This window comes from Odontomachus brunneus, unplaced genomic scaffold (genome assembly GCF_010583005.1).
Source record: "Odontomachus brunneus isolate Ranch 3 - 2012 unplaced genomic scaffold, Obru_v1 Obru_scaffold_012, whole genome shotgun sequence".
Lineage (NCBI taxonomy): Eukaryota > Metazoa > Arthropoda > Insecta > Hymenoptera > Formicidae > Odontomachus > Odontomachus brunneus.
The window spans coordinates 109,550-122,199 of NW_022639462.1; the positions used below are offsets into that span (position 1 = coordinate 109,550).

General features: G+C 47.8%; 1 protein-coding gene across 1 annotated transcript in view; it reads left to right on the forward strand.

Annotated features, from left to right (window-relative positions):
- The first annotated feature begins 1,627 nt into the window (after nucleotides 1-1,627).
- The window catches only part of LOC116840806 (dipeptidase 1-like), a 125,301-nt gene continuing 114,278 nt past the window's right edge, over nucleotides 1,628-12,650 (forward strand). The window contains exons 1-2 of the mRNA XM_032808015.1: nucleotides 1,628-1,781; nucleotides 5,199-7,682. Of these exons, the coding sequence (XP_032663906.1) occupies nucleotides 7,558-7,682 (125 nt within the window). The 5' untranslated portion in view covers nucleotides 1,628-1,781; nucleotides 5,199-7,557. The remainder of the gene's footprint in view (nucleotides 1,782-5,198; nucleotides 7,683-12,650) is intronic.

Genomic DNA, 12,650 nt, shown 5'->3' on the forward strand with positions numbered 1-12,650 from the left:
TAGTGAAATAGTATCAACTAAATATAGAGGTGAATATGATCAAATCATTTTGTAACTAGAATCATGGTAATTGTTACCAAGGCTTGATTATAATTACGCAAAGTATGGTAATAATGACCAAAATTGTCATATTAAAAATATTTGCAAATATCGTAATAATGCTTGTTTCCAACTATGACGATAAAATGAGGAGGACATACGCAGGTCGTGGCGGTCGGGACCTGCGTCTTCTTTTCGTTCCGGTGAGAGAAAAATGTGGAAAGCACGGTTTGTTAGACCGGGGATCGAATTTGGATCTTTTAGTTGCCGGGCGACTGCTTTTACCACTGAGCTAACTGATGCTTCATGCTCACGACACTTTCCTTTCCCAAGAGAACATTCAGAGATGTCAATCAAGTTGGTAATTATTACCTTATTTGATATTAACTATTATTAATATATTTAATACTATTTATTAAATCATTTAATTGATTTGACTAGATAAAAAATTTATGTTACTAACTATTTTGTAATTATTACCACACATATGGTAACTATTTACCAAATAATATGCTAAAACGCACAACCAAATGGCAGTGGTAAGTATCACCAAACTTTTTTTTCAGTGTACTGTTTGCAGGATAATACGCAGTCATAGCCATAATATCAGTCACGCAAAAGTGACTCTTATCGTTAGTGTATTATTCGCGTGTGAATTTGCTATATTACAACCGACCATCTCGAACAGCACAAAGCATTGGGCAAGCAATGTTAAATTTATAGCGGCTAACGTAGGGTCTCTATAGCGGCCAACCGCTGGCCACCTAATATGTACTGCTAGGGATTCCACGTATTTCATTTACGCAACCAACGCTGCTTACTATGTAGAACCTGGCAGTGATTACGGCAGTGAAAGACACGCTCAATTTCTGAGCTCAGACCCCCGGGAAGACACGCGTCGGAAGCCTGGAGATTGCGTGCTCGTCTACGCTAGCTTCCACTCAAAGAGAAATTAACGAGTGGATTAATGAGTGGTAATATACAGTGGATATTTCGAGGAGTCGCAGCTTTTATTTTGCGTAAACTCAAGCGCAGTGAATGCAGAGCGCGTCGGCCAGCCGCCTAAACGAATGCGACGGTATGTGGCGATCGATCGGCGGAAGTAGCATCAAGCGAAGAAACAAGTGATAACAAGTCGCAAGCGCTCCAATTGAAATTCGGACGCGACAGTGCGGAGTTGAACGCGTTGCGCGAGAACTTACCCGCTTCGGTGATCCCGTAATGTGTAAGTTGCCGGGGCATACACCCCTATACACCCCCGCACACTCTCTCCCCCCTCGCCCTCCACATACATACACACATACGTGTGCAAGTTACCTATTCAAGCGACACCGCGCAGAACGAAGGCAGCGCACGGGGTCGTCCTTAAGGTCGGGACGCGCGGTGTCGAAGAGGACAGCGACACTTCGGAGGGTACCACACCGGCCGCACGAGAGACGCGCGTCGCGACGCGACACGACGCGCCCGCAGCGCAGCGCGCCGGGGCAGCCTCCGTGCAACGGAAGAAGATCAGCGGAGAGACGCGGAGGCGCCTGCGCCCTCGAGTATACCGAGTTTCTGCGTGCGTTTCCATCAGTCGGGTCTTCAACTCCGGACCGCGAGCAACGGCTCGATTCGCGCCGTCGTCGGTCGCGACGCACCCTCCCGACGCGCGGAACCACCCCTACGGCTATCGCTCGTGATCGCGCGGCGGCGACCTACCCCAAGCGTTCGCCGCGGCGCCAGGAGAAAGAGCGACGAAAGTAGGTTTCTGCACCGCGAAATTTCGAATTGGTATTTCGAGGACCTCGTCGGAGACGCGAAAGAGCGTCTTGCTTCATCCTCGTTACGCCCGCCGTAAACGTGCTCTCTCTTGCTCTCTCTTTCTCTCTCTCTCTCTCCCCTCTCTCTCTCTCTTTCTCTCTCTCTTGAAACGAGACTCCGCACTGCCGAAGAAGAAGAAGAAAGTACCGGCGCGCAGACGGCCGCAAGAAAAATCGCGCGGAGGATCTTATATCGGAAAGCAGTTCTAGGACTTTACGAGCGGAACAGATGCGGCCTGAGTCGCGCGCCGATTTTTATGGAACGTGAACGTTCCCGCGGAACGACGGCCGGGATTTTCGTGAGGGCGAGAGGAAGGAAGGCCGGTGAGGGACTCAGGCCGCGATGGGATTTCGTGAGAAGCCGCGCCGCGTTTATTTAAATCGAATGTTCCTCCCGTCGCGGAGCCGGCGCGCAACAAGAACATCAGCTCACGCGAAAACACCTCGTTGCGTAACTCGCGATGAAAGATTAAAGAGCGAGAAGTCGTGACGAGAATCCCACCCTCCTGTACGTGTAGGGAACGTTCGCTGCGTAAGAGGTGACGATAATCTCATGTCGTGAGATCACGTGAGTGACGTCGAACGGCGACGATCCCTCGCGGTGTTCCGTCTCACGCTGTCTCGGCGGAAAAATCCGGATACGTACGGAAAGTAAGTACAACTTGTGCCGTCGACTCGCGAGCGCGCACAGATTTCCTAGGTCGGGAGCAATTCTAGCCGCCGCGTCGATACGCTGTTGGAAGAAACGACCGGAATGTCCGTCGAGAAACGCGGCTGTCAGATGCATCCGCGTGGCGATTCCGCGTGCTCGTACCTTGGAGAAATCCGTCGCGCGGCATCAGCAACGCCCGTGCATCTCGCGGCTTGTCAAAACTCGTCATCGCTTTTCCTCCACGTCGTTATGAAACACGGACGTTCGCGCATATATACGAGCGTTAAAGTGAGCGGCGACGATCGGGTCTCCTGGAGCCGGCCAATTAATGTGGCCGGGTGCGCCGGGCAGGTCGCGGAGAAAAAAAAACGAGAGTATAATTGAATGACGAGCGGGAAGCAATTGGATCAATCCTGATGCGAAATTTCGCGTGACGCGCTTCTCCACCGTCGCGTGAGTTCTTCATTATTAACTCAGCAAACAGACGCGTGTTTTGACAAACTGTGCTCGGAAGCAAGCGGCCGCTGTGCACGCGTGTCTCTCGGCCAGTTGCACATGCGAATATTCATCGTATCCCTGCACGGAAAAACGGTTGGCTCAGCCGAACGCCTGGTGAAATATGAACGGATCAGAATTCCGCGCCGAGTTGCCACAATCCTGTTCGAGTTAACAGGATTCTGATTGAGACCTCTGGTTAACCGGAGTCTGCAATTGCTTCGAGCCGAACAATCGTAGGTTCTGCTTGACTGAAAAACTTGTCAACTTGAAGAGAATTCCAGCAACTTCAGCGAGAATCTTACTGGCGCTTCACCAGGCACACATACGCACATGCGGTTGACGCAATCAAATTTTTTCCTTTTAAAGATCGAGTGACAAACGCATTAGTCGACCCACGGGACGCAGGGGTAGATTTTTGCGCCGTTTCATGATCGATTCTCGTCTCAACCGCGACGCGCCTCCATCGAGGTGGAATTCCATTCGTCGCGAGACGTCGCGAGACGTTTTCGCGAGAGGAACTTTCTCGAGATGTACAGGATATTTGACGCAAGACACGACAAGACACTCGCACGTGTGCAAGTAGATAGTAGGTCAAACCATTTTTCCAACAATTGCATAAAATTTCGAGGTATTGATAAAAGAAGATTAGCGAATCAGTGCATGTGACGCTGCGGGACGAGCTTTGTGGACGCGAGCTCATCGAAAATGGCTGAGACTGTTTCTTAAAGGACGTCTACATTGGAAGTAAATAGCAAGAAGTAGGAAGTAAGAGTAAGAAATTGACCAACCACAGTCGAATGTGAGAAGAATAATTAACTATGATTGGTCAATTTCTTATTCTTACTTCCTACTTCTTACTGTTTACTTCCAATGTAGACGTCCCTTAAGTGACACGCTGGCGACATGTCGAAAGACAATTGTCTCCTCGTCGCTTGCATGGTTGCTCCATCTTCAGTCATCAACCGATAGTCACCGTTGCTAAGAAGCGACTCAAGCGCATTTCCGATAAACTCGTGTCTACAGAGCTTGTCCTCTAATGTCGCGCGTACTCTGATTCGCTAACCTTGCCTCGAAATTTAGTATCTCGAAATTTCACGCGGTTGACTGAAAAGAGAGACCCTTCGTTCAGTTTGGCCTGATCCATTCGCGTACATGTGCGCCGTCGTGTCTCGCGTTGTACACCACTTCGTACGTCGAAACTCGCCAATCGGAAGAGCGCGCGCGATTGCGGCGAATCGCGCGTTCCGCAGCGCGGCGTACAAAAGACGCGGTCGTTAGCGGCCGTTGGCGATGAATTAATTGCCGACACGTTGCGGGTAAATACCGTGTATCACGACGATAACGGGGCGCGCGAGCCGGGACGAGGCCCCGCAGCGCGCGTCTGCCGATAATTATGAACAAGCCAACTCATTAGTCGCAGTCGACGTTAACGGCCTCGTCGGCGCACGCCATCGGCCGGTTTCGTCCGCTCGTCCTGTATTATACGGGCCGTCGAATCACTGCTAACCATGCCGGCGTTAAGGTGATTGTGCGGGACCACTCCGAGACGAGATTACGTGCGCGCGGAAAAGGAAGTGCGCGGCGCGGACTGAGATGATCGCGAGGAATTTTATTGTCCCTTTGCCCCTATCGTGGAGACATGGCCGCGATGTTACGTGCGATAACTCGATATGATAGCGTGCCCCAACCGTTACAACCAAAACAACCGTTACAGACGGATTATAGTCATCAATTAAACCTGACGTAGTGCACCGATTTCATCGCCTGCTCGTAATCCAACGCGACGCCTAACCAGAACCTCTGTACATCGTACCGACGAAAGCAAGACATTAATGAAGGAGATCGTTATGCTTCGAGGTATGCAGAGAGAGAGAGAGAGAGAGAGAGAGAAAGAGAGAGAAAGAGAGAGGGTTAAGAGGGAGGGAAGAGAAAAGAGGGGTTATAAATTTTGCTCGTTTCGCAAGAGAGCTTCGAATGAAATTAACGTGTCGCGCATGTGCGACAATTAACTATTTTTGAAGTTTGATTCTCCGATAATACAATAAATCCGCGCCCTTTTGCTCGCTCGATTTCCCGTTTATATTCTAAAATTGGCCCATCGTAATCTCCATTCATCCCGTCCCGACAACCGAACGTGTCCCTCGACGAGAATTCTTCCGTGCGATAATTCTCCGAACGGGCGAGTCACGAAAATCCACCTCTTACAGGTCAGCAGAAGTCAGAAAATATCCGGGTCGACCTCGCGGACGATCCATTAGCGAGTAACGTCGTCGAAGCGCCAGGGCGACCGGAAAGAGCAAGAGAGGAAGAGAGAGAGAGAGAGAGAGAGAGAGAGAGAGACATCCGTCCTTCGCGCGTTTCGAGTGCGTAATTAATCGCGGGGACTTAATCGAGTGCCGAATTAATCGCGACAGATTTACGAGCGGTTGTGACAGTGCCGCGTGACACTCGGGCGCGATTATGAAACGCCGTCGCCGGTGCAAGTGATTTAGTAATAGTAGTCCAGAGAGGAGGGAAGGACCTCGCGCACGCCGAGTGAGAGCTACGAGCCCGTGTGTCGCGGGGATACCCGGAAGATGGATCGCGTTTCAGAAAACATCCAGGAACACTGATCCCCCGACCGCGGCCCGAGTAAGGAAGAAGGAAACGCCGTGAAGAAAACGTTCTTTCGCTGCACGGCTGCAGGACGTCTTCTTCTCGGCAGTCTAATTAATCTTCCAGACGTAACGAGCGGACCGCCCGCGGGAGCTCCGTCGCACGACACCCTGAGGAGGCGCCCACCTCCCCGGGTGTAAAACTGCGAGCCGCCGAGTAGTACGAGCTGTAAGTAAGCCAGCCAGCACCTTACGTCTTCTACGACGACAGGGGGACGAGGACGGCGCGCGAGAAGATTCGACGTTCGGGATGCCGTCTTAATTAACAGAGCCGCTTCACGACTAACCGAGGTTCAATTTCCTTAAATACACTCGTTACACGGATAGCTCGATCAAAGTGTCAAACTCAAGGTCGGCGCCGACGTAAATTAAAGACCATCGACATCGATAGCCCTCGCTTAAGTGGTTTCAACCAGCGGCACTTTGCGCCGCCGGAGCAGAGGATCGAGAGAGACGCGGCTGACGTGTCTTCGATTACCAATCGGCTCTAGATCTCTCGAATGCCGTCGAGAAGAAGTCGATAAGGGCGCTCCACACGGGAGTCTTCCAATCCTTAAGGGTAGATAGAAAGACGACAGGGGGGGAGGGGAGAGAGCGGGAGAAACCTCTGAAAGCCTGTTCCTGATCAAACTATCGAGGCAAATCCCCGAGGCGAGACGGTGCTTCGAAAGTCATCTTCGCCGAAGAATTCGCAGCGACGAGGTGAGCTCGAGGCGAGCTCGAGGCGAGACGAGAAACGTGCGAGAGAGCTACAGCTCATAAGTGATTAAAAATAGTTCGGCGAAAGGTGCCCGTTGAGTTTGCGCGCAGTTGGCCAACTCGATCGACGCGCAATTTCACGAAGATCGACGAGCAAGCGAAGAATCAAGCCACGGCGAGCGAACCTTCGTTTCGGGCAAGCAGCACGGCGACGCTGATAGACGGCGCTCTCGGAGCGATACGTCTCGCAAGATTAATTCCGAAAGTGGCCGGAGCTATTTCGAGCCGCGGTAGGAATTGAGCGAATCGATCAAGGCGCATTACCTTTGCTCAAAGAGCACCGGCCGCATTAACAGGGACGGTTGACTTCGGAGACTTTAAGTGGCAGAACGAGTGGTGACCGGGCGAAAGGGGTGAATGAGAAAAAGAGAAAGAGCGAGACAGTATTCCGAGCGGAGATAGAACAAGAACTCAGAAGAGGCGCAAGCGGAATAAGAAGCGCGGAGATAGCAGCTGTGTCGGACGGGGGTCTATGGCGATGAGACCGGAAGGTTAATCTGGAAGGTTGGATAGGGCGAAGAACGGAGAGGCTGAAGTAGCTATCGCGACGGCGGAAAAAGTGGACCTTCGACCCGGCTGGATGTGAGAAATTGGAGGTGGGCTCGAGGATGTGTGAAGACGAATGCGCCGAAGATAAGAGCCGGTTCAAGTGGAAGGCGAACGTCGATCCTTGAACTCTGTTATCCCAGCGAGAGGGAGCGTGCGCTCTCCACGTGCACGACGCGATAAGAATCGAAGTGCGTTTGTCTCGGGAGATCCAATCGAAAACGCAAGAGTACGTTTCGCGTGCCGGCCTCTCCTGCGAGAACTCGCCATTGAGATCTCGATCGTCCGAGAGAGAGTTGCCGGGCAAGTCTTTCGAGGGAGGTCGTGTATGCGCGCGCGAATCGATTAGAGTCGCAAACAGCCCGACAGTCGCCGAGCAAGTTATCGCGGAATTACCGGCGACTGAGGATGCTAGCGGTGAGCAGCGATTCCTCGGGTGCTAATTAACCGGAGACGCGAGATCGACAACGGAGGATCAGCGATCCTGTTGCACATTCGGCCGTCCTACATTCCGGTTGAAGGAAGTGCTGCGGGTGAGCCGGTGGGTGGAACGGTGATGGCATGAGGACATTAGTGAGGACGCGCTGCGGGTCCAGCGAGGAGGAGGATGAGGATGGTGGTGGGCGTGATGGTCCTTGGTCAGCTACTGACGAGGATCCTGCTCGCGGCCCACGCGGGAGATCGCCTCGCGGCAGCTCGCAGAATTCTCAGAGACGTGCCGTTGATAGATGGGTAAGTTAAGTCCCTGTGTAAACCGAAGGCCTTTCAACAAGCCGCAGGTTACCTCACCCGCAGAGAGAGAGAGAGAGAGAGAGAGACGATCGGACCTCGCGACTCATCTCGACTTGAGTAGAAATGTAACTAGCCGAATCATAACTAACTAGTACAAGCACAGCTAACTAATACAAGCTACATTAAATGTTCTAGTTCATTACTAATTTGTCGATTATTCACTGAAATATATATATACATATATTGAGAGAGTCGAGTTTGTGGTATAGCCATGTTATCTTTCTCTAGCCATTCAAATCATACCAAATATAATAGAGTAAATGGCGCTATCTGTTCTAAAATACATAATCCAGCTATCATATCAGCACGTTAAAATTAGATAAATAAAAATTGAAGTTACGGTAGCTTCATAAAAATCTCAAGACGGCAGAAGTGAGCGTAACATTACGGGCTAGCAATTGCTTATGGTTTCTCATCTCGTAAATTTCGTCCGTTTCATCACCAGCCATGTTATTTATCTAGCCACTAGGAGAAGTGAGTGTTACATTACTGGTTAGTAGTGCTGTTAGGCACAAAATTTACTGTCTCGCGGCTAGACGAGGTTTAATTTCCACAAGGGGAGGACTCGTCCGGGTCGCCCGAAATAATTCGAGATAACGCAACGCCGCGAAATCGCACCGTCCGGAACTCTGCCTCAAACGTCGCCCGATCTCACGCGCTTTTGGCGCACATTTGGCGCGGTAAATGGCGAATCATTTTTTTCGCCACTGATAATCTTCGTCCGCAACTTGATTTATTTGTTCCCCGCGAACTTACGGACACTGGCGTATATGTTACTCCCCGGCGCAGCCACTTTTACCCCGTGATATTTCACGAAGCGGTTACAACGGGAAATATATTGTGCTAAACTAGCGTAATTTGCGTCCGCGAGGAAAATAGAGAATGCATCTCGCGCGTATGAAAACCAGCGGCGGCGGAAGCCGCTTGCGGAGCCGTAGCTTAAATGTCAGAAGGCAGCAATTTAATTAATCTCGAAACGCACCGCACACGCTCTCGTGCTTGCTCTCTCGCGAATTTAAGATGTCGGGATGTCTCTCGCCGCACCGCCGCCCCTCCCCTCTCCCCGTCAAAATTCCAAACGCCAAAACGCGGACAACGACCGGTTTCCGTTTTTTCCGGCTCCGAAACAACAATACTCGCGAGAACTCCCACGATGAAATCCGAAAAAGCCGATGGAACGGGCGCTTTGCCCACGCCTCCTTTGTTCTGTTGACGAGCAACGAAAAACCGCCGCGTCGAAAATTCAACGAATGACTGGAATCCTATCGTATAATCGTTAGCCAGGCGCGCCGTCGTCGTCGTCGTCGTCGTCGTCGTCGTCGTCGTCGTCGTCGCCGTCGTCGTCGTCGTCGCGGCGGCGGTGGTGTTGGTGGAGGTGCGGATGATGGTGGCGATGTGGAGGTGCGGGAGAACCACGAGACGCGAATTTATAGCCCGGCGAGAACAATGTCGTCGTAACGACGCGCACGGTCGACTTTGTATGGCCGGGCGTGTGACTCTAATTACACCGGGAATTAAACTTCAAAGGAATGTCCGCCGTGTCCGATTCGCGATGACACGTCACGCCCGTCCATGCGATTTTAGTAACGACGATTCCATCGTAGTCGACACGGAGCTCTCTAGTAGCCGATGGTCTTCGTCACATTCTGTTGGAGACGGCAAGTGCGATACCGAGATTCTGACATCGAAAACTCGAATGCGAAGAAAAAGGAGAAAGAAAGATAGCGCAACAACGGGAGACGAGGCGTTAGATATTTTCCGGCTTTCGCGATGTCCGAAATTGCGCGGCGACGTTAAGACGTTTAATCACGGCCCGGAAGTTGGAGGCTGCCGCGTAATCCCACTTAAGTATTCCGCGGAGCAACGATTCCAATTTCGAGAAATGTCAGCGTCGGCGGAGACGGTGGCAATGGCGGTGGTGGCGGCGATGGTGGCAGGCTTGTGCACGGTAAACAAAAATAAGGTCAGACGCGAGATGCGACGGGAATTAAAAATAACCAGACAGACAGTGCTGCGTAAATAGGATTCGCCGGTCTATCGGGGTCGCCGCCGGCATCGCTCCTTTATCCAAAACAAAAAGAAGCAATTGAATCGCATCGGTCTGAGGAAAGGAGAGAGAGAGAGAGAGAGAGGAAGAAAGAGAAAGAGGCAGACACAGTCGCGCATTTTCGCCGAGATAATGAGAAAGTTTTGCGAGCGCGGAAAAGAAAGGACGTTAATGGAGAAGAGCGAACAAAAAAGAAAACCAGAGAGAATAGGGCGGAGAAGGTGCATCGGTAGGAGACGCAAGGAGGATATAGAATTTACTCGAGAGAGTGGCCCGTGGCTGTTGGTCCCCGGGTTTCTCGGGTTACCGGAGGGTAGATACGAATTTCCGGTTCTCCTGCCTGCTACAAACTCGTGTGTCTCTTCCACCTACTTCCGTGTTCGCGCGCGTGCGCCGCTCGCGCGTGTGCAAACATCTACACATACTCGCAAGTGCATTCGCCTTGGGAGCACCGAGCATCGATGTGTATCTGATGTCCTAACATCTTTCTCCATTTTGTGAGGAAACAATTCGTAAGCTCTCGGTCTTAAAGTCGCGCAATACCGTTATATATCGCGACGTTACGTTTCCATCTCGTTATATTTTCCATTGGAAAATACATTCGCACTGATGCTCTTACAAGCGATGTAAGGCATTGTGTGGTTTTTTTCTTAAGACTAGATCCCACAAATGCGCGCTGTCGCGCGACTTTAATCCCTAAAACTTGTAAATAATGTTGCAATGTCGGGGAATATATTGTCTGGTGCGATAACTTCCTTACGAATAACACAGGTCAAAAAAGCTTTGCTTTGTCAAGTAACTCTAATCTGGATAGATATCTTCTATAGATTTTCGCTCATAAATGCCGCTGTTTTTTCGCGCAAATGTTCAAATTACTCCATCACATTTTAAACTTAATTTTAAACTGAATTTTGCCATGATTTTTAAATTAGCGATTTAAAGGAAAGAACTTATAATAAATCGCTTACTGTCAACAATGTAACGAAAATATGAGAAAATATGTTTGATTTACACATTGATCCTTTATTAGCAAAGTACAAAAAATCATCTCACTTATAGCAAAAAAATTTGTTAGAAACACAGTAAAAAAGCAGATATTTTTTTATATTTAAACGAGTTTAATAAAAATTGATGAATCGGATTTCAATGTTATGGATATATTCTCTTTGTAATAAAATCCCTTTGAAATCATATTAAAAATGTGTGAACAGTACTATTCTAAAATGGCTGATAAAACAATTTTTTTAATAAAAACTTTTAATAAAAACTTTTTTTGCACACTATACCCTTAATACTATACTAATAAATCAACTTTATTGCTATTTATGAGACGATCTATTTAATATTCTTTGTTAATAAGAAATCAATTTGTAAATTGTCATTGACTGATTACAGAAATTTCTTTCTGTCAGTCTGTGTAATCAATGCAATTTACGTCTACATACATGCTCTACGTAATATAATACTTCTTGAACGTTAGATACTCACCATTTTGCGTTGATATCGAACGACATGTAACTCCGTGCAGGTTTATCACTGCATCCCGACTGCTTCCTCAGCATTCCAGCTATCGTCTCACGTCGGTTACACTTCAGCCACTTTGCTTTACTGCATTCGCGACTATGATCATTTTAACGACGCTCGACTATCTCACGAAAACTACATAGACAAATTTCCACGGAAAAGATTGAGAATTTACTCGCGAATCGCGTGGAAAAAAATCGCGAATTAAACCAGGTGCTTTCAACGAGGTCAAGAGAAAAAAGATTCTCTGTTCCGCGCAAGTTGAAACTTCATAAAAAAAAAACGAAGTTGCTGTTTTGTAACAATCATAAATCTTTTGTTTCTAACTATAAATTCAGACTTCGATAGAAATGATGTAATAATTCGCGAAATATTTAGTAAATTGGCGTTCGTAACCATTGCAAAATTTTTCACGAACGAAATAGGTACTCACGAATTCCGCGTGTGACGCAATTCTGATGCGCAATTCTGATGCACAATTTTGATGTGCAATTTTGTTGCGCAAATTTCTCACGAAATTTTTATGTGCAATCTTGATGAATATTTGACATCGCTTGAAGCAATTAAGGAATCACATGGGATGAGAATAGTTCGAATATTTCGATATCTCAAATTATCGTAAATTGGAACATTTGATATTTCAAATATCTGATAAATGAGGCAGCTGTTCAAAAAAGTGATCTCCTAGTTATTCCAAGCAATGTATCTTAATGAACAACGCAAACACATACGTGCAAAATCCCACACTGAGAGAAAAGTGTTTGGTATATTTTTGTAATTGTAATTGCATAATAAAATTGTATAATGAACAGTCGGGAAGTTTTTGTAAATTTTTGTTGAAATTACATTTTTGTAATTTCTGTATCATAATATTAATGATTTGTAACGAGAGTAACCATTCTTTTTCTTTCACTGCACATGCAAGAAATTACAAACTAAGTAAATCGCATTGATATTGATTGTGTGTTATAAACACTAATTCACCTTAAATATCATCTTAAATATCTGTACTTACTTTCTTAACTTATCGAAATACCAGGAACTCAAAATCGGCCACATTCTACTGCCCAGTTCTGCAACGAAAAATATAGCATTATATTCAATTAGATACAATTATCAGTGGTTTAGCAAGAAAAATATGTAAGGAGTATATTAATCCTTTCCATCATTGTAACTCAATGATTTGGATAATTATGTCCAAATTTTCGCAAGTACATATATTATTATATCACGAGGCCACGTGACCGCCACCGGCAAAAGAGATGTCGCAAAATACCGTTACATTACATATTCATTATATATATATATATATATATATATATATATATATATATATA